This window comes from Nothobranchius furzeri, chromosome 10 (assembly GCF_043380555.1).
Source record: "Nothobranchius furzeri strain GRZ-AD chromosome 10, NfurGRZ-RIMD1, whole genome shotgun sequence".
NCBI classification, from domain to species: domain Eukaryota; kingdom Metazoa; phylum Chordata; class Actinopteri; order Cyprinodontiformes; family Nothobranchiidae; genus Nothobranchius; species Nothobranchius furzeri.
The window spans coordinates 53,243,247-53,265,554 of NC_091750.1; the positions used below are offsets into that span (position 1 = coordinate 53,243,247).

Here is a 22,308-nt window from a genome sequence, read left to right on the forward strand (position 1 = left end):
AGCTACCCTTTGCTTTCAGTAGAACTTAATTTTTTGACCTAGCACAGTTCTACTTACTGATCTGCATCTATGGTAATATTTTAGATTTTTTCTTAATTGAATTCACGTCAAAGCGCAGCTGAGTATGTCAGCGTGGCTGGAAGAACGCTACACTCTAGTGGTGGATTTACCTTAGTAAACTAGCACCTTTTGCTAGAGATGTTGTGTATTTACTCACAGTATGCTACATCTTATTAGCACTACCTGGTGTTAGTTGCGAAGTACAACACCCATCCATGTTGAGGTTTATTTATGCAAGTCTTTTTCTGGTTCATTTTATTGGCTTTACAGTTTGTCCACCAGAGGGGAAAAATGCTTACATCCTTTTTGTTTTGTGATCACTTTGCCATATGTGTGGCTTAGGATCCTCTCAAATCTGCTGTTGTCATGCTGTATTTGTGTTATGATTTCAGCATGGGGTGGGAGATGTTTTGTTGCTACAGTTGCAGAGGGTCATCTTTGCAAATATCTGTAGATGTTCACAGCAGAAATCAGTTTGGGCATCCTGGGCAAAACACACAGTTGTCACGTTATCAATCCACACAGAACAAATGTAAAAGAAGCTGTCTCAGGAGGTGTCATGTGTTAATGGAAACAAGTTGTACTCAAAAATATAGATGATCTGAATGTCTCAAAGGGACAGTGTTTGTTTTTTCTGTTTATTTCAATTACAGAAGTACATGTTCCAGTTTTGACTTGAAGGGGCTTGTGAAATAAGGAATAGATAATTATAAAATGTAGATGGGGTTTGCATTGGCATCAGTTTGAATCGTTAGTTCTTACTGATTTGATGCGCTAGTGGTTAATCACAATGGAGACACTAAGTTAGAGAAACAGGATTAATTAAAAACAAACCTTTTTATTTTTCATAGACTTCGATATTGAATTCTAAATTATTTAAATTAGCAATTGGTGAGAGATTCTGGGATGCCTTTTGTAAAGAATTCACATTTCTGCCAGAATTGTTGTCTTGAGCCATTTCTGCAACATTTGTGGCTTATTGTAAATCTTGAACAATTGAGCTATTTTTCCTAACTTAAATTCAAATAGCAATCTGCAACAACAGTACGATTTGTTCATAGCCCACCTCAAAATAACCATCCCTTTGTCAGCTATAACATGTGCAATAAAGTTTCCCCATTCAAAATATGATTTTATTTACTTACTAATCTAAGCATAAATAATCCACAACTGTGCCATATTATTTAAAAAATGCAGACAGGTTTACAATGAAAATATTAGTTTTGTTTTAAATTTAGACATTTTAGGTTTGTATAAATGCAAACCAAACTTAACCAGATCTAAGGGCAGCCTTCTGAAGTCACGGCCCATGGCGTCAAAGTGTAGTGATTATGGTTTTTGTGTTTACTTGGTAGATAAATTATCATTTATTGTGTATGTAGAAAAAGTAAAACTGCCACCTTAGCGCTGTGTACTTCCGCTTTAGTTAGCAAGTTGACTGGTCTCTAGAAAGATCGCTCCGCCCACAAATATTGGTCACGTGACTGGCCGTCGCCCAGGTTGTCTCGGGAAGCATCCTGGTGTTCTAGCTGTTTTTGTCCTAAAACGTAAAGTGAGATGTAAACATTCTCACGATGGGAGAGTCATTCGCTTAATTCCAGTGGACAGAAAGAAGGCAATGAGCCAGTGTGACTGCCTTTTTGAAACATTGCCTGACCGCTCCGTATCTGAAGAGCGTTAAAATGGCTAACCAGCCAGTAGCGCTTAGCTAATGGTTCAAACTTTGACGGACAGCTGCAGCGATTCGCCTAACAACATTTCTCGTTCTAACTGTTATGATAATTAAGAAACGCTGGAGATTTTAACACGCCATCCACTGCCGCTTTTTAATGATCAACCCGTCCTTTAAACGTAAGATCTATTTTCCTTTTACCAAGTAACTATCAGCTATTTTATGAATAATGACTATGGAACAGCTAATGCTAACAATAGCGTCTTAAACTGTCCTGATACCACAACGGATATTTTGGCTGGAGACGTCCCTTAATTTTCACGACAATATTGTGGCTAACATGAATCGAAATAGCGACACGTCTGTGTTTTCTTTTTGATCACATGATTGAATAAAAACTGCGAAACTGATTTTTCCGGTGAATTTAACGTCAACACAACAACACTAGAAGGAAAGCACAGCTGTCCTGTCATTTCCGTAATCCCCGTGTTCTTGGCAATGAGACTACAGTAGATTTTCTTTATATTGTGGAGTCTGAATCAAAAACGACTAAAAACAATAAAAATCCACCTTCACATACTCAGTCTGTAGTCCCGTTTTAAAGTTATGTCTGGGGACACATCTGACAGTAGTGATGACTCCGATGGGAAAACAAATGAGAAGGCCTGTACAGTCATGCATGAAATCACCAATGGTAAGTTGAATTGCTCTTTCTTCACGTAATAACGTAACAAATACATGATAACTTTAGATTAGGTCTCATTTGAGATGGTGGGATTGCTCTTTAAAAATTTTTTTGTAAAAGTTTCTTTCTGAAACTTCTGTTAAATATCTTAGATTTAAACTGTAAATACAACATATCACCAATCATTTGTCAGCTATGACATATATTTAGACATCTAGAGATGAAGGCTGGAGTCCAAACCCTCAGAATGACGATGAATGTAACTGATGCCGCTGATCTACCGGGGTTTCCACCACTACCCAACGAGTGCAGGGGTTAGGCACCAGTTCCCCACGGTCCTACTGACAAATAAGCAATTAAGAAAATTAGTGAGTGGTTTTAGATCAAAGAAAGACAGGAACTCAAATATCCACTGGTTCCAAACAGACAACAGCATCTACACATTGATCCTTAAAGCAGGCAACCTCCAGTGGCAGAAGACCACACCAACTGCCACTCGTGTCAGCTAAGAAGAGAGTTAATCAGAACTGGATTAGAAACACGTTCCCTGGTCTGATGAATCTCTGTTGCAACATTTAGATGCTCGGGTCTGAAACAGCACAAAAGCACGGATCTATCCCGATTTTTCTTGTTTCGTGCCGCTACTGGTGATGTAATCCTGTGGGGAAAATTTTGTTGGCTGGCTTTGGATCCCGTAGGAAAGACTGAGCATCATGTAAACCCTGCAGCTGACCATGCCCAGTCTTTTTTGACCACAGTAGCATAATGCACCATGTAACATCACCTCAAACTGGTTTTCCCAAACATGACGGTGGTCTATCTTGCTAGACTTCAACAGCCTCCACAGTCACCAGAACTTAAACGGGTTCAGAACCTTCAGGATTCGGTGGAACAGGAGAAGCGCATCATAGAGGAGCAGCAGACGAATCTGCAGCAACTGTGTGCAAACTTCAGTTTAGTTGCTGCTGTGATTGTCAGTTACTGTTACTGCCTACTTTACAACTTTTATCTACTCATACAATTTCAGCTAACATCTTTTTGCAAAGTGGTGTACATATTAAAACTTTTAAAAAGTGTTTAAATATTTATGTTGCTTTATGTGCATTTGTTTTTAAATGCCTTTAAAAGATTCCAAAGTGGTTATTATTATTATTATTTTTTTGTTCTTTGCTCATCAAGCCAACCTCACAGGTCACACCGAAAGGGTTGGCATGGAGAACTTTGAGCTGCTCAAGGTTTTGGGCACCGGAGGTAAGAATCTACACAAATCCTGAAATACTGTTTTTAGTTGATGCTAAATTAGCCAAGATCCTGAAGCCCGAGTCTAGTTTACTTAAAACAACAGAGTTCTCAGTGAGGTAGTGCTGTACAGCACTCTGAAAACATCTAAGAGAGACCTCTTAAGTGCTGGATGGATGGAGTATGACTGGTTTGTAAGGGTTTGCTGGGGAAAATTCTCTCCTCCAAGGTGAAACTGGGACCAAAATGGATCTTGAAACAGGACTATGATCCTTCAGCAAATCTGTAACAGAATGGTTGAAAAAGAAAAGCATCAAGGTGGTGCAATAGTCCAGTCAAAGTCCAGACCTGCACCTGACTGAAAAGGTGTAGCGGGGCGTCGGGAGAGCCGTATGTAAACAAATCCCCGCCGGCCTTTTTCAACTGAAGCACCGAGAAGCGACCGCTGTGCTTCTGTTGGTGTCTGCAGCCTATTTCTGTGTGTGTGAGCAGCAAACACGTAGTAAATATGTTTAATTTAAAGCTCAACAAAGGTAACACATTGATTATTCATCTCTATTTTCTGTCAGCTGCAGCGTGGGTAACTGTGTGTGTCTCTGTGCAGCATACGGAAAAGTGTTTTTGGTGAGGAAGAACACCGGCCACGACGCCGGCCAGCTGTACGCCATGAAGGTACCAACAATCATGCTCGACTGTGATGACTTATAGTCGTGACTCTAAATGCCATGAAGTAGTTTTAATATATTTGGAGTAATTTTTTTACATTGAGGCTCAACAGGAGTGAAAAGCTGCACGTTTTCGTTGTGCGATTATTTCACACCTGCAGGTGTTAAAGAAGGCAGCCATCATTCAGAAAGCAAAGACGACAGAACACACTCGCACTGAGAGGCAGGTGCTGGAGAACATCCGCCAGTCGCCCTTCCTGGTCACACTTCACTACGCCTTCCAAACTCAGAGCAAACTGCATCTGATCCTAGGTGAGTCCAGGAACACCAGGAGATTTACGGAGCGCTCTGTGAGTCTCGCAGTGCTGAGCAGATGTTGTTTCTGTCCTGCAGTGTGTTTATCTTCTGTGTTCTCTCTCTCGCTCTCTGTGTGTGTGTGTGTGTGTGTGTGTGTGTGTACAGATTATGTGAGTGGTGGGGAGATGTTCACCCATTTGTACCAGCGGGATCACTTTTCCGAAGAGGCGGTGCGTATTTATATCGGGGAAATAATTCTGGCCCTGGAGCACCTGCACAAGGTGAGTGCTTCTCTGCTCCTGCTCAGCTGACTTTATTACTCCATGTTTTGTTTTTTTGTAAACAGGAAGTTCCTTTTTTGGTCTGAAATTTTCTCTTGCTCAAGGAAGTGGTTACCTAATAATGTTACATAACTGCTCTGGCTGTTAAATTAGATCAAAACACCGAAAACCAACCGTGTTCTACTTTTTCATCCTCATCAGGTTACCCGTTAGTCAAGAACGCTTCTCAAGTCGATGTTAAAAGGCCGTTACAGTTTTTTCTTCACGTGAATCTTTCTGATTGTTAAAAATATATATATGCATTTTTGTATTGAACCACTTCAAATGATAGAGAAATGTACTCCAACATAAACGTATGATTTAAAATCAAAGTGCAGCCTTTTAAAGAAACTGGTTCTTCTAAATAAACCTTTGCAGATTCATCTGATCAAGAACCCGTTATTGTTTTATTTTCTTGAGAAAGAGATCTTCACATCATGCTGTTCTAAAGAAATGTAAGAACAAAAGAACACAGAACAACATCTAAAAGCCCTGCAGGCCTCACTTGGTTTGGGTTAAGGTCAGAGGTCACCCCTCATCAATAAGCAAAAAGACCAGGGGGCAAAAGTGGCATCCATGGGAGAGTTCCAGGACCTAAAAGAGCACAAAGACCCGTCTCGTCTTGATGATCCCAAAGACTTTGGGGGAAATATTTTTTTCAGTGGACCGACGAGAGAAAAGTGGAACATTTTTAGATCAACCATCCCGTGTTTGTTTGCTAGGAAATCTCTGAATGTAAGGATTTAACCACTTGCTCCTATCTTGTCTTCTATACATTTCATTGTTTTTAATTATGCGTGTTCTGTCTCCTCACAAACTAATACTTCTAAACTAAATGCAGCTGGGAAATGTTTTGGTGTTTTTGTGCAGCTTGGGATCGTGTACAGAGACATCAAACTGGAGAACATCCTTCTGGACAGCGAGGGCCACGTGGTGTTGACAGATTTCGGCCTCAGCAAAGAATTTCTGGAAGAAGACGTATGTAAAGCAGTCCTACTGTCCCAGCATAGAGCGTGCATGTGTGTGCGTGTGTGTGTGTGTCAGCAATAATGTTTGGCCTGATTGCAGAAGGGAAGAACCTACTCTTTCTGTGGCACCATTGAGTACATGGCTCCTGAGATCATCAGGGGAAAGACTGGCCATGGGAAGGTAGATTACCCCTTAAACGTCTGCTCACCTGAGGGTTTAAAAGGTTTGGTTCGAGGATTGTCTTTATCTTCTGCAGACGGTGGACTGGTGGAGTCTTGGGATCCTGATGTTTGAGCTTCTGACCGGAGCATCTCCTTTTACTTTGGAGGGAGAAAGGAACTCTCAGAGTGAGGTGTCAAAGTAGGTGCTGCTTTGTATTTTCAGATCAGTCATTAGTCGCTGTAACAGTTTGATGGAACCTGTAAAGTTGTCTTCCAGACGGATTTTACGCTGCGATCCACCGTTCCCCTCTATGATCGGATCCGTCGCCCAGGACCTGCTGAAGAAGCTTCTGGTGAAAGATCCCCACCGGAGGCTGGGCTCTGGGCCACGAGGAGCTGAGGACATCAAAGCTCATGCCTTCTTCAAGGTCCTTTATGTCCCAACATTCCCACACCTCCACCTGCCGTCCGTAACTCCTCCCTCCGGTTTCCTAACAGGGGCTGAACTGGGCTGACCTTGCACAGAAGAAGGTGGCGAGCCCCTTCAAACCCGAGCTGAAGAATGAGCTGGATGTGGGGAATTTTTCAGAGGAGTTCACAGGAATGGATCCCGTCTACTCCCCGGCGAGCACGCCTCCAAGCACAGACCGTCTGTTCCAGGTCGGCCTCCATCTTCAGACTCGATCCCAACGATAACATTTTAATTATTCACAAACCATCTAAATCAGAAGAACACACCTTAAAATCTGTCCATGTTCCTTTTGTGTCTGTTCATCCTGCTTCTATCTTCTTTATGCTTCAGGGCTACTCCTTCATCGCTCCTTCCATCTTGTTCAATAAAAACGCCGTCATGGGAGATTTTGTAGAATCTCAAGTTGGAGCCGACCGACCAGCTTCTGCGTCGGTCCAGCACAGCGCCATGTTAAAGGTACGGCTCAAGACGGGGCTGGAAATCAGTTGAGAAGCGAAATTCTTCATTGTTTTCTGTTTGGAAACTGACTTCACTTCTACAGCTCTCATTCATTCATTCATTCATTCATTCATTCATTCATTTGTTCTATTAATCTGCTGTGGTCTCTAGTATGAATCAATGCCTTGTGAGTCATTTTCTGGAGGAAAACGCTCTGGCGCTCCTGTTTCATGAAGTAAATATTAGTCTGAGGAGCGGGGAGCAGAAAAAGGCAAAATTTAGAATCTTGCATTAATATTCATGGTAGGCAAATGTCTCTTCTCTGATTGGCTAACAACGCAACTCTTCCGCTGCCTTTGTTTGCTTTTCTTGCTTGGGTAAAAAAAAAAAAGCAACGTTGATGTTTTATCTCCACGAAGTAACACAAGCTCAAACCTGTTCCGTCATGTTGTGGAGATGCTAATGCTAATGGTTAGCTTCTGCTGGCCGGCTAATCCAGGCAAAGGGGGTTAACATTGGTCAGCATGCATGTGCAATTCAAAAATATTAAATATCATCACAGTGAAAAAGACCTTTAAAGATGAGAAATTAACTCAAATTCCTCAGTTAATTATGTAGTTGTCAAACTTCAGAAATCCACGTAAGAATGATTTTCAAATGTATCTAAGATTAGTGCCTTTTACAGTTTTTCTCATTTGCTATAACACTAAAATCCATTGACTGAAGAAAGTTCTCAGTTGCTTGAACTCATTAAGCTAACGGTCGAGCCTGTTGTCAAAACCTTAAACCATTCCACACATTTTAGCAAAACTCTAAACGCATTCTCATTCTTAAAACACATCCTGCACTCTACACGTCATCCACAACGGTAAACACAAGTGGCGCACATTTACAAGAGCACAAATTTCATTGAGTGAACACAATCAGTCAAAATACATTTCACTTGTTTCAAATCATGTGACAACCAATATAAGCAAGTTCAGAGAGCAAACAGGTTGTTGAAGGTGGGAATGAGATGGTGTGACAATGGATAGAAGAATTCATGTGAGAGGACGAGGAGGTATGCGAGATGGGGGATGAGGAGGAGGGCAAGAAAGAGCAAGAGGAGGATGAAGAGGAAGAGCAAGACAAAGAGTGGAAATGTCCAATGAAATATGAGCAGCAATCATAGACCATGCTGTGGTCCATGGGCTGACAATGAGGGAAGCAGGACTTAGCGTGCAACCCAATTTGAGCCTCAGGAGGGAAAATATTTCATGTGATGTCAAAGTGCTGTGGCCTGACCCAGCCCACAGACAAGAAGAGGCCCACTGATAACATGTTTAGTCCTTTGATGTTTTTCATTTTATGTATTGTTTTTCACTGTCATTGAACGCTGCAGCACAACGGACTGCAGGCTGTATATGGTACAATAAACAAATTGTATGGTCCTGAACATCGTGCTTTCTATTTGTTGGTTACTGACTGCTTGATGGTGTATGTAATTTTGAGTAATTTGTTTATGATTTGAGAGTAGTGTTTGATTTTGAGCACAGCTAAAACTGTTTTGAGACGAAAGTTTGATTTTGCAAGAGGAACGAGAGGTTTTGTAAATCGTGCTTGAAGCTGAGCTTTTGTGTTTAATGTTTCGAGAAAAGGGAGCAAGGTTTCAGGAAATGTGCTTCAGCAACTGAGAAAAACTGTAATCCACCTGCACCGAGTCCTATCACTCCCAACAACACTACCACAAGGTGGCAGCATTGCAACAAGTACCTTTTCATCACCGTGCTTTTTTTATGTAAAACCTTATAATTATCTCACATTTGTTCCAATCACCTTAATTTCATTAGAAAAGCATTACAAAGTGGTGACCACAAACTTTCCTCTTCGTCTCAAAGTGCTGCTTGATATTTACAGGACTTCACCACAGCCAGTTTGTTTATTGTTATTGTTAGATTCTCTTTGCTTGTCTGTGTGTTGAAGGTTAAAAAATGTCTGCTGACAGATCAAAACTCACGTTTCCTTTGTTGGATCAGGAGTCCCAGTTCTTCCTGCACTATGACCTGGATCTGCACAGCCCACCGCTCGGGGAGGGCAGCTTTTCTGTGTGCAGGAGATGCAGACACAAGCAAACAGGCCACGAGTACGCCGTTAAGATCGTCAGCCGCAGGTGAGCGGACATGCCCAGAAGCTAAACTCTACCTATAATGTTGAATATCATCACCTGGTTGTTTTTCTTCTTGTGTTAGAATGGAGGCAAACACTCAGAGGGAGATCGCTGCCTTGAGGCAATGCGAGGGTCACCCAAACATCGTCAAGCTGTATGACGTCTACACCGATCAGGTAAAGGGAACAGAGAGGAGGTTCCACAGCCAACAGGCCCGTCACACACTACCAACACTTAGCCTCGTGCCTCTTTCAGTACCACACATATTTAGTGATGGAGCTTCTGCTGGGTGGAGAGTTACTGGAACGGATCAAGAAGAAGAAACTGTTTGACGAGGCGGAGGCCAGCCACCTGCTCCAGAGTCTGGTCTCAGCTGCCAGTTACATGCACGAGGCTGGAGTCGTGCACAGAGATCTCAAACCGGAGGTACGCCACTGTTTTTCTGTTCGTCCCACTCCCCATATGGTGAAAGGTGCGATCGTGTGTTTTACTTTTGTTTGTTTGCCTTCCAGAACGTGCTGTTTACAGACGATGGGGAGGACTCTGTGCTCAAAGTCATAGACTTTGGATTTGCCCGCCTGTGTCCTGCAGGTAGCGCCCCTCTGCAGACGCCCTGCTTCACCCTGCAGTATGCCGCTCCGGAGCTGTTTGAAAGCGCCGGATACGACAAGTCCTGTGACCTCTGGAGCCTTGGGGTCATCCTGGTAATCCAACCTGCGTACTTTAGCCCAATCACATCCGTCTAAGCTAACTGCGGTACTAATGACTCCTGGTGTGTGTTCAACAGTACACCATGCTGTCAGGCCAGGTGCCATTTCAGAGCGAGCAGCGTGGGATGACCTCATCATACGCTGCAGACATCATGCAGAAGATTAAAGAGGGCGATTTCTCACTGGACGGGGATGCCTGGAAGGGTGTGTCAGAGGATGCTAAAGAGCTCGTTAAAGGTTCAGATCTTCATTTATTTGTGACATTTTCTAATTCTGCTGTGGGTGACTCTGTCAGGGCTTAAGATTGAGGGTCAGTATGGTGACCTTGATCTGTTCTGATCATCTGTGCGTTCATTCTGTTTTTCTTCTAAAAGCATATTTGATTTGTATTTTTTAACACAGGAAAATCTGATAAGTTTTCTGTGATTTAAAAGTATGAGTAAGCTGGAGGTTTGTCAGTTTTTCTCCTTGTAAAAAGACTGAAGAGGGATGAAGTCTTTGTTTACAATCTGTCCTGCCTCCACACTTCCTGGTTCTGGAGCCAGTAGTGTGTGAACCTGCAGGCTTGCCAAGTCTTTAACCCAAACACTGCATCAGCATTTGTAATTTGACACCGGCCAGCAAAAATCAGTAGCTTTGTCGACAGAACGATGGCCAGTAACAGGAGCGACTCCGAAGTCATTTCTTGTGCCTCTAAAAAGCCACGCAATCTTTTTACTTTACTCTAACATCGGCTAAAGAAGTCTAGATGCTAACGTTGAGCTAACACTGCAAACTGCAAATTTGAAACGAATATTCAGCCTAAAAATAAGAACTCAATATTACAGTGAAATGTATTTATTCTTTATTCATTGACTTTCTTACTTCATGCACCTTTAAGGGCTACTGACTGTGGATCCAGAAAGTCGCCTCAAACTCTCCGATCTGAAGGAGAACAGCTGGCTGCAGGGCGCCGTCTCCATGTCCACCACTCCATTGTGCACTCCTGATGTGTTAGAGTCCAGCGGGCCAACCGTGCGCACCTACGTCAATGCTACCTACAAGGTAGTGTCCCTGTGTGGTGAGTCTCTCAGAGCCCTTTGAGTAGTTGTCAGCCTCTCTTCCTCTATTGACTCCAGGCGTTTAACCGCGGCAAGAGAGAAGGCTTTTTCCTGAAAAGCGTCGACAATGCTCCGCTCGCCAAACGACGCAAGCTCAAGATGACGAGCACAGGCGTGGAGACCCGATGGAGTTCGTCCTCTTCCTCCTCCTCTTCTTCCACTTCCTCCTCAGCCTCAGCATCCAAAGATCAGCGGAAGCAAACTGTGACGCCAAAGCAGAGCAAGTTAAAGTGACTCGCAGACGAGGCGTGGGTTTTCCAAGAACTGGTAACAGGTTGTCCTCTGGTGGTCCGCACCGAAGTCCAAAATAAAACGCTGACGAAGCAGAAAACCGGTGGATCCAAAAGGGTTTCATTGCAAATTGAATTTCTTAATAACAGCAACGCATCTTCGTACTTTCTCCATTTTGTCCTCAGACCAAATGTGGGAGAATTTAATTCCTAGTCAGTATTTGTTCAGCAGTTTTATCTTAAATCAATGTGGCTACTAAACGGTGCCTGAGAAAGGGGAAAAAAGGAGCTATACTTACGAGCAGAAGCCATAAACGCAGCAAAGTCTCCAGTCCTTTTTGTGGGCTGAACATTTAAATCATTTTTAACAAGATCAAAGATGTCAAACAAAAAAACTACCATGTTTCATTTGAGGACAAGCCTTCCTGTTTGCACTGCCAGTAGAAAAAAAAAGATTAAATTGTCCCCGATTTGAAAAAGATTTTTATATATGTATAAAATTCTTAATCACATAAGATGAAAACTGCTGTTCTGGATATTTTTGGGATCTGAAAGCTGCTGCACGTCCAGAGCCCAGCGCTGAGTGGAACCCGTGGGAACAGCTGGAGTCGGATGTGAAGCGGCTGCCGTTGTGATAAAGTGTAAAAAACTGATTATCGTTGGATATTTCTAGCATGCACATCCACTGTAAGAAGAGTTTCTATATTTTGGTATCCCTGATAAAAGATTTATCCCTCGAACGCGCAGGAAGAGATGGAGCATTTGTTGATTTAACACTTTTGAGTTTGAAAGTCATTTTGGTCATGCAGGGTTCCCGTAGCTCCAGCCTGTAGTTATACAGTAAAAAACCTGCTGCCTAATGACTGAAAGCAGCTTGCTCAGAAATCACGGGGCCTTCTGTCTCTCTCCTGAGTTGATATGAAATCATTGTATAGCTTTGAAATTGAAACGGAGACAGAACGAGACACTTGTCCTGTGATAATGATGTACATAGGAGTCGTGATTGGGAGTGAGGACTGTTGTAATGATTTCAGCTGTTTTAATGGTATTTTAACGTCTTGTTTTTATTTGACTCTTTAAATGTTGCACAGACAAGTTGATCAATTAAACACATTTCAGCTTAAATGGTGCTTTTGCTGATATTTATTATGCCTTTGGATTTTAATGTGGCTATGGGGTTTATCACGATTTGGCTCTTTGTGTGTGTGTGTGTGTGTGTGTGTGTGTGTGCACCAGATGAAGCATTATGAGTTACTGTATTACTTTCTTTCATGGTTTCCCTCGAGCATCTTTTTAAAAAATCGGCCTGTTTGTGTTTGAGCTGAACCTTCCTTTCTTCAGAGCTGGTTTTATTGTTGTTTTGTTGTTGTTGTTGCTGTGGTAGGTCCCGTTTTCTTTCCTCTCATTGCTATTTTGATGCACTGTCACTGCTGTCGTAACTGGGAAATGATCATTTGCACCAAGTTCTTATTTTCATTTTATTATTTTGTTTGGTGCTAAATAAACATTACTTTGAAATAAGTTGTTGTGTGTTTGGATTGTAAAAATAGTTAACAAATCTGCCATGCAACTTGCCTCCAAACAAGTCTGTTTTATGGGCTACGTGTCAAATTTACTAAGAGAACCCTTTAAAAAGCTTTATCATAAACCATGAAACAGATCAAGCTCACAAATGATAGCTGTCACTTCAGACTGAGGTACAAAAATGTAATAATTGTCATGTTCTGTGTCCCTTTGGTCCCCAGCCCCCTCCTGGCTTCCCTCAGGTTCCCCCTAGTCACTTGTTTTTAGTTTTCTATTCTCTAGTTCGTATCTCCTTTAGTGTGTTGTTTCCTTCCCCATTTAGGTCATTAGTTTACTTATCTTTAGATCTTCCGTGTCTTTGTTCTACAGTGTTTGGGTTTATTTTAGTTTAGTAGTTTTTGTTTTACAGGATTTAGATCTGGTTTTCTCCCCTGCTTGTTTCTACTCAGTTTACTAGTCTCACCTGTGCCCAATTCCCTTAATCACCCAGCCCCTGTGTATATAACCCTGTCTTGTCTCTCAGTGTGTTGTTGGTCCGTTGTCTTTGTCAGCGTTGTTCTGGTTTTCCCTCCTGTGCTCTAGGTTCCTGCTAAGAAGTTTGAGCTTTTGTTTTGTCTCCGTGTTTTGTAGGTGAGGCTTGGACCTACATGACATTATCAATAGGAAGTCAGATTTACAACTAAAAGCAACACTAAGGAAAGCCCTCTCTAATGTTTTTGCCATGTCTGTTTGTTGGCTAAATGTTTGATTTTAATATTGAGCACAGAATTTGACTCGGGTTCAGAAATGTTATTAGGGACATTTTAGATTTCAAATGTGTAAAAAATGGCCAAGTGTCAGCCTTGACCTGTGGCTAAAAAATCGGTAGCACATATCACCTGTCGACTGACAACAGCCTCTATATATTGGCATCGGTATCGGCAGTGCTGCAAAACTGCCTTATGAAAAAGGTGTGTGTGTGTGTGTGTGTGTGTGTGTGTGACGTTGTACATAACAATATTTAGTTCTGTCATTTTACAGCTGAAGACCTTCTTAGTGAGAGACTGCTATCAAATGTGTGTTGGGTTACATGCTGTCCTTGAAAAAATCTGAACCTTCACCCACGTGATGCAACACTTAATGTTTCTGCGTCCTTTTTCCAGGGAACAGTGAATGCAGCGTAATTTAAAGTCCAACTTGAATGGAGGTAGTGACCGGGGAAGCTGCACGTTCTAATCAGAGCTGGTTTGGAAGTGATAGTTCTCCACAAATCATAATATCTAGAAATAACCTAAAATGATATGAAGTAGGGCTGCACTGTGGGGCAGTGGTTAGAGCTGCCTTGCAGCAAGGAGGTTCTGGGTTCACATCCCGGCCCTGGGTTTCTCTGCATGGAGTTTGCATGTTCTCTCTGTGCATGTGTGGGTTCTCTCCAGCTTCCTCCCACAGCTGGAGATGGGCACCAGCCCCCGTGATCCTCCGTGGGTAAATCGGATGATATAAAGTAATGGGATGTCTCTTAAGGGCCATTCAGCCGTCTTCTTGTAAACAGAATAAAAACTTTTTTTCTCCCTTTATAATATATATTTTTAAACAATTCAAGCTTTAAATAATGATACCATGAGGATTTTTTATTTGATGAAGCCAGTTGATTCTCCACACAGTGATATATATATATATATATATATATATATATATATATATATATATATATATATATAATACACTTAAGTATTCTAATTTATCAAACACTAATCATGCCTAATAAATCCTAAAATAATTGCATATTCTCAGTTAAGTGATCTTCAGATATGACTTTTATATTTGATTAAAAACAAAATTAACAAGTTTGGAGCTCACCTGTGATGCATCATCAAATTACATTTTGCTCTGACTGAACTCGCTAATTTAGGCTCTTGTAAAGAGTTTTGTTGAGCTGTTTTTATTCCCGATCTTCATCTGGCTCCTGACACCTAAAACAGGCTCTAGACGGGAGAAGAAAACCGGTTGTTAAATCCTGACTGCTTCCTTTCAGTCAAGCTGTCCCTCAGAGCCTGTTTTTCTTCTTCCTGCTGAGCCTCCAGTGCAGCTGAGTAGCTTAACAGTGATGATCCCAGTATTAGTGGCACTTCTGGATGTTCCATTTTTCTCTGCCAATGGCATTACTCTTCATTTTGTACCAGATTTTGTTCCTAAAGCAAAAAAAAAAATTCCCTGGGAGTCGTCACATAACAGACTTTTACACGTCCCTTCTGAGCATCTCTCTCTCTCTCTCTCTCTCTCACACACACACACTCACACTCTCTCACACACACACACACACACACACACACACACACACACACACACACACACACACACACACACACACACACACACACACGCACACACACACGCACACGCACACACACACGCACACACACACGCACACGCACACGCACACGCACACACACACACACCTTTATGCTCACCTAGAGGATTATTAGGAACACCTGTTCAACTTCTCCTTAATGCAATTATCTAATCAACCAATCACATGACAGTTGCTTCAATGCGTTTAGGGGTGTGGTCCTGGTCAAGACAATCTCCTGAGCCCCAAACTGAATGTCAGAATGGGAAAAAAGGTGATTTAAGCTATTTAGAGCGTGGCGTGGTTGTTGGTGCCAGACGGGCTGGTCTGAGTATTTCACTATCTGCTCAGTTACTGGGATTTTCACCCACAACCATTTCTATGGTTTACAAGGAATGGTGTGAAAAGGGAAAAACATCCAGTATGCAGCAGTCCTGTGGGCCAAAACGCCTTGTTGATACTAGAAGTCGGAGGAGAATGGGCCGACTGATTCAAGCTGATAGAGGAGCTACTTTGACTGAAATAACCACTCCTTACAACCGAGGAATGCAGCAATTTGTGAGGCCACAACACGCACAACCTTGAGGCGGATGGGCTACTACAGCAGAAGACCCCACCAGGTACCACTCATCTCCACTACAAATAGAAAAAGAGGCTACAATTTGCACAAGCTCACCAAAATTGGACAGTTGACGACTAGAAAAATGTTGCCTGGTCTGATGAGTCTCGATTTCTGTTGAGACATTCAAATGGTAGAGTCAGAATTTGGCGTAAACCGAATGAGAACATGGATCCATCATGCCTTGTTAGCACTCTGCAGGCTGGTGGTAGTGGTGTCATGGTGTGGGGGATGTTTTCTTGGCACACTTTAGGCCCTTTAGTGCCAAATGAGCATCATTTAAATGCCACGGGCTACCTGAGCATCGTTTCTGACCATATCCATCCCTTCATGACTACCATATACCCATCCTCTGATGGCTACTTCCAGCAGGATACTGCACCATGTCATAAAGCTCCAATTATTTCAAACTGGTTTCTTGAACATGACAAAGAGTTCACTGTACTACAATGGCCCCCACAGTCACCAGAAACCCGATAGAGAATCTTTGGGATGTGGTGGAACGGGAGCTTCATGCCCTGGATGTGCATCCCACAAAACTGCATCAACTGCAAGATGCTATCCTATCAGTACGGGCCAACATTTCTAAAGAATGCTCTCAGTACCTTGTTGAATCAATGCCACGTAGAATTAAAGCAGTTCTGAGGGCGAATGGGAGTCAAACACCGTATTAATATGGTGTTCCTTTAGGTGAGTGTATACAATCTAATGAGTCCTCCTCTGTTGTAATCGGCTGATTGGACCATTAGATGGCTGTTGTGCACTGTTTTGTGTAGCATGTGTGTGTGTGTGTGTGTGTGTGTAAATCATAGTTATCTAACTTAATATTTTGATCAGATATCTATTTATTGGGCTGCTTGGTGCTCTGGCTGCAGACTGCTGTAGCATTTACCCATAAGGTCGAGCAAATGTGTCTCAGGGCAAAAAAATAAATAAATAAATAAAGAAGAGCACAGGATGCAATCACTGACTCAATGCTGACAGGGAAAATGAGTCCATCAAATGATGTAACACCTTTATCACTCCCCACGTTCACACTAAACAGCAGTTGGAGCAAGACTGACTACAATTAGTCCAACTAAACTGGTATGACAAGTTTGAGCAGGGCCTGCCACCCTAAAAGACTTTAGCTTCTAAAATGTCATGATATTTCAGGTGGATGCTATTTTAAACTGGTTATTTTATGGTACTTTATTGTTTTTGGAGACAGAAACCAGCAGCAAACAACATTTTTGGTACTTTGTCACAACATTAGAGCTTGTGGAAAGGTTCATAAATCAAAACTTGCATGAATTGTCAAGAAACGTTTGAAATGAGATAAATTAGCAGAGTGATACGGTTCACGGCTCTGAGCAACATCCTGTCGGGGGAGCTCAAGCTCTCGCATAAAAACTAAACTGAATAAAATAAAGAATGAATTATCCTGAGAGAGTATTATGATGTTCATTTAGAGACCACGTTCAGCTGCTTGCTGCTGATAATGTGTCACACACAGTTCTAACCATTGCCATGTTTTTAGAAGTAGTGAGACACACTTTCAAACTGTCTCACTGCACTGTTATCCTCTTTTCTAAACTGTAACACCATTAGAAGGATTTAGTCAATCACTTCTTTGATTTACCCCAAACAACGTAACGTTCACTTCTCTAGGCTGCAGTCATGGACAGATTTACAGATTTGAACAAATTGGCATAAAGTTTTATATAAACACAAACATTTTTTGATTAAATATTATTCTAAACTTTCTCTACGTTTTGTAATCTGAGTATATTTTTGTATTTGTTAGGTGCGTCGTTATTATCTCTTCAATGAGTGTTTATCGGTATCATTTTCATTTAATTAATTTATAAAGCACCTCCCATGACCTTATCAGCAGACCAAGGTGCTGAACACAACCATAGAGCTCACAATAAGAAAAAAAAAGTGTAATTATAAAAGAAGATTAAAAAATAAAAACAATCAAAGCATGAAAAGAAATTTGAATAAAAACAGGAAACGGTCATAAATTAAACAACCTGAAAAACAAATTATCTTCTATTTATACTATATGATTGTTGTTAATGTTGCTTAATCATTATTTATGTTTTAATTTTAATTTGAATAATTTGGTTCTCTGGATTCTGATAAGTTGTTTAAAAAGTAAATTATTTCTCAGATTGCTTTTTTTTTGGTCTGTGCAGCAAATGTGTTAGGATGGGTGTGTGTGCACTTGCATGCGCATGTGTGCTGGGAAGGGTGTGTGGTTGTGGCAGAGTGCAGAAGGAGAACTCTGTCCAGGAAGCCAAAACTTTAGTTTATCGAGCTATCTTAAAACAAGACCTGCTTTGTAACTAATTCCGTTAGACTCAGCATTTCCAAACGATAAGAACTAATCTCTACTTCTCTGAGTAGAGGCTGTTCAAAGAACTATCTACAACAGGTAAGGTGTTCATTATTTATACAAAAACTACAAAGAGTCATTGAGATTTTAACATAAAATTCCATCACAATTTTACTGCAAAAAAATAAAAAGCTGAGAAAACTTCACAGTAATTTCTTCATTTTATGTTTTTCTGGGATGCTTTTCCCGTGTCTGGATCCAGGTGGAAAAATCACAGGCTGGTTATAAAGACTCCTAGAGGGAACATTATATCAATGGCAGTGATCCACGTGGAAACATTAAAGCAAGGAGAAACAAATAAAACTGATTGGCATGGTTTGCAGCCCACTCATTGATCGTTGGCTGCGGATGAATCCTCCGCTGAGCCTCGGGGCTAATCAAACTTTCTGCTTCGTATACTCTCTGTGCTGCTCAACACGCCTCTGTTATTGACACCACATCTCCTACAAACAGCTGTGCACACTGAAGGGCAAGACTTTCATGCCCCGCAGGAGGCGACACACCACATCCCCTTGAAAACACACATTCATGCAAAAAACAAACTGGGAATGTAATACCAGCCGCTGAGCTGATTTTCAGCCATGCTTGGCTCATTGAAAATTCTGCAGATGCCTTTGAAAGCATCACCAAAGCTGGCTTTAACAGAACTGTGATGAAATAACAGTTAAAACCAGTTTCTTTTGAATTACTCTTCTCCATTTGGAGACATTTTTATTTACTGATTAAATAAGCAAATGAACAAATAAATTAATAAAATAAAGCAACGATTCCCTCAGCTCTTTCCTGGAGTCTGACGCTGTCCATGGTCCTGATCGCACCGTAACGCCCTCACCAGCAGGGGTCAGCAGGGTGCCTGTTCTGGACAGCAGGAGCTCACAACGAGCAACTGGAAGGGGATGAGAAAAAAAGCATGACTATAATGTGTCGCCGAGCCATTAATTAAATCAGTCTCTGGCTGGATGATTTGCATGGAATAAATGTGATTTATTGAGCACGACAAAGACAGATCTGGGTGGAACGCTTGCTCCGATTCATCAATTACAATCCATACGACTTGGAAGTGACCCAAGAGCAAAGAGCACTCCCTCCAGTCTGCAGCAAGCATTCACACGAGGGGAAATCAGTCACCAGGACCACCGACATGCTGCTGAAATCCACATATTGATAACATTTCAGTGGACCCAACACATCTGTGGTCTTCGAATCCCTTTATGTAACAGATCAGTGCTTTTATAATATGTTCTGGCTGCACAGAAACGCTTAGAGGCAGATTTATTGAAAACTGACAGGCTGGAAACAAAAGATTAGAAATAAGATTCAGAAGAAAGTAGCAGACGAGAGGATCTTAAAGATCTTTTTTGTCCATTTGTCCTCACTGCTTCTCTAGAGCACACCATCTTTCTTCATCACCACATTGATACTTAGTGTAGCTCAGGGGTCACCAACCTAGTGGCCATGGGCACCATGGTGCCCCCAGGAACCATAAGGTGCCCTCAGACCTGTCATCCAAATCTGCTGACATCTTGTTAAATCACAAATGCAATAATATGGATTTAAAAACTACAATTTTATTTAAAATAACATTATGTTTATTATACATGAAGTTTAGTTTAACTTTGATCTATTCTAGTTCAAAGGTCAGTATTGTAACAACATTGTAGCCCTTCATGTGACTCATTACCCATGAAGTAGCTCTCAGCTTCACAAAGATTGGTGACCCCTGATGTTGCTTTATATCAATCAGCAAGCTGCTCTACCTACCTTTTATAGAGTTAGTTGTTGGAGATTAAAAGCAAAACAACGAAGAAATCATGTGTGTGGTGAGAACAGGAGGAGGTCAAGGACACGTCCTTGTGGAGCATCACTGTTGAGCACAGTGGTGGAAACGGAGACACTTGTGAGATGAGTTCTGGCTTAGTTCTCTGTGAAACAACTTCTTGTTTTTGTTAATCAGAAAATGCATTTACTCAATTGTAAGACAGCCTTGCTATAAAACCTCAGGAAAGAGGCACAGAGACATATATTAATGCAAAAGCTCAAATTTATTCTGCAATTCTTTTTCAGAACTTTTACTCAGCCTCATCTTCTTCTAAATTTTTTTTAGTTTTTCACCGGATGCTTTTGAAGAGCCTGAGAAAGTAAAGGCGAGGGCAGAGATTCAAGGCGCATCAGTATTTGGCTTTCCATTATTCCAGTAACAGTAACAATCTTAAAGTAAATCAACAATTCTGTCTCTTCCTGTTTCTAAAGAAAGTGAACGTATCCACGTCCACCACACCGTATTGTGTTTATACGGTGACTTGGTGGCATTTACTGAAAGTTTTTTAATTTGCAGGAGTGATTGCACAGATGTCTGCATGGAGAAGCTTTGTCTTAATCATAAAAGTCAGATGGGGAAAAGACCGTCTTGAGTGTGGTTCAATGCTAAATTGACTGGGAGAGGGGTGATGAGCTCGTGTGTATAATTGAACTCGAGATGCATTTTGAAAACGTCCAACACACAAAGCTGTTTTTGTCAGAGGTGTATCAGAGACACAGGGAAGGTCTTTGTGTTCACCGGCGCCGACAGATGAGTTCTCGGGCTGAGAAACCGTTTATCGATTCAGCAGCTAAACAGGTATTTTCATTCAAACAGCTTTCCATTTTTTACTCCACCGATTCCATTAACCTACCTCCCCTCTGACCCCCCCAGCCTGTCACTCTCTGTTAACCCCATCCCTTTATTCTATTCCCATCTTTTCCTCATCCCACTACTATCGTCGCTCTTTATCCATCTTTAGCCACCATGGTGCAGCAGTATACAGTGTTACATGTATACCTTTTAGGTTCCAGTTGTAAAGCAGTTAAAAAAAAAGCATTTAGCCATGATTAGCTTTTAAATTATGATGTGAAAAACAATTTTTTTTCATAAAATAAAAATGAGCAAAGTGAAACCTGCCATTTAAAATTAACTTAAATATAAAAAGGAGAACTAAATATTTAGACTCAAATCCAAATATATTAAATTAAGATTCAGTATTTTTAAATTGTTTTTGCACAGATATACAACGGCATTGTCATTGAACTTGCTTAATGACAGTTTTGTTATATGTGATAACGATTAAAATAATCTTGAATCTCCCTAATTTATACATTCGGATTTGACTTTGAATATTTAGGTTTCTTTCACAAATTTAGATTTGGTTTTAAAATGTAGGTTTAAACCTAAATATTTAGAATGGAATCGACATATACAGTATAAAGACAAACATGAATTTTAAAGACACACTTATATTTAGCATAACATTTTAAATCGTAAAGTTGTATGAAGCTTTTAGAACAAAATCTAAATAGTTAATTTTAATTCTGAACTTTTAGAATGAAATAAGCAAATTAAACTTCATAAAGATTGATGACCCCTGATGCAGATGCTAGACTTTTACTGTATTGCATCAGAACTGGCGCTCCACACAACCCTTTATGGTAGCTTGAGCAGGCAGCTGTGATGTCATGTTCAAACAAATTCTCCAAGTCTGTTTTAAAACAGCAAAGATTTATGCTACGTGTTACCACGACTCACGGCAGAGCTTCAGCCTGGAAAGATGAGGAAGTAGCTAAGGAACATGTTGAATACTTCCATCTGATGGTGTGTGTCATAAAAAGAAACCCTTGCAAAAAGCGCCGGAAGGCGTGGAACAAAACCAAAAGTAGGGGAGACATTGAGGGGTGTGCTGGTGGGATTTCTTAAGCTTTTGTGCAATGTGAATTATGAGGCGTATCTCTCTGCCATTGTTAACTGTGCCTCCTTGGCATTTGATCTGTAGGGCTGTGAGCAGTTTATTAAAAATGGAAGTCGTTCTAAATGAGCCCGTAATGCTCAACCCTTTCAGGAAATCTTAATGGATCCCAGCCTATCTCTTGACAAGGTTAAATGCTGGAGGAGACAGCCGGGAACGTTAACAGACCAGATTATGGGGAGATAATATGAATACTAACCAGCACACACACACACACACACACACACACACACACACACACACACACACACACACACACACACACACACACACACACACACACACACACACACACACACACACACACACACACACACACACACACACACACACACGCACATAGACACACTGCAATGTAGATTCAGCTGGAATATCCGAGAGCACCAGAGATTCAGACTGCAGCTTTATAAACACCAGACGCATTCACTTGGGAAGGAGATCTGCTGACTGCACCTCCTCTTTTTATTAATTTCTAGCAGTGTTTTATCTGTTGCACGAGCCTAACTTAATCACAAA

The 22,308-nt window shown here is 41.3% G+C and overlaps 1 protein-coding gene across 1 annotated transcript; it reads left to right on the forward strand.

The window, feature by feature from the left end:
• The first annotated feature begins 2,130 nt into the window (after positions 1-2,130).
• On the forward strand, positions 2,131-11,390 carry rps6ka4 (ribosomal protein S6 kinase, polypeptide 4). The gene is made up of 18 exons (XM_015961197.3): positions 2,131-2,426; positions 3,597-3,668; positions 4,261-4,328; positions 4,483-4,633; positions 4,784-4,899; positions 5,809-5,916; positions 6,007-6,087; positions 6,164-6,267; positions 6,346-6,496; positions 6,567-6,728; positions 6,871-6,996; positions 8,994-9,127; positions 9,207-9,300; positions 9,380-9,550; positions 9,637-9,828; positions 9,912-10,071; positions 10,715-10,878; positions 10,953-11,390. Exons 1-18 carry the CDS (start codon positions 2,339-2,341, stop codon positions 11,166-11,168), a joined length of 2,358 nt encoding a protein of 785 aa, XP_015816683.1. The 5' UTR covers positions 2,131-2,338; the 3' UTR covers positions 11,169-11,390.
• The last annotated feature ends 10,918 nt before the right edge of the window (positions 11,391-22,308 follow it).

Excerpts from the sequence above, each read along its gene's own strand:
- rps6ka4 (XM_015961197.3), top strand. The coding sequence starts at position 2,339 with ATGTCTGGGGACACATCTGACAGTAGTGATGACTCCGATGGGAAAACA. Across the intron at positions 4,329-4,482 it reads GCCAGCTGTACGCCATGAAG|GTGTTAAAGAAGGCAGCCAT; the intron begins GTACCAACAATC and ends TCACACCTGCAG. Across the intron at positions 4,634-4,783 it reads CAAACTGCATCTGATCCTAG|ATTATGTGAGTGGTGGGGAG; the intron begins GTGAGTCCAGGA and ends GTGTGTGTACAG.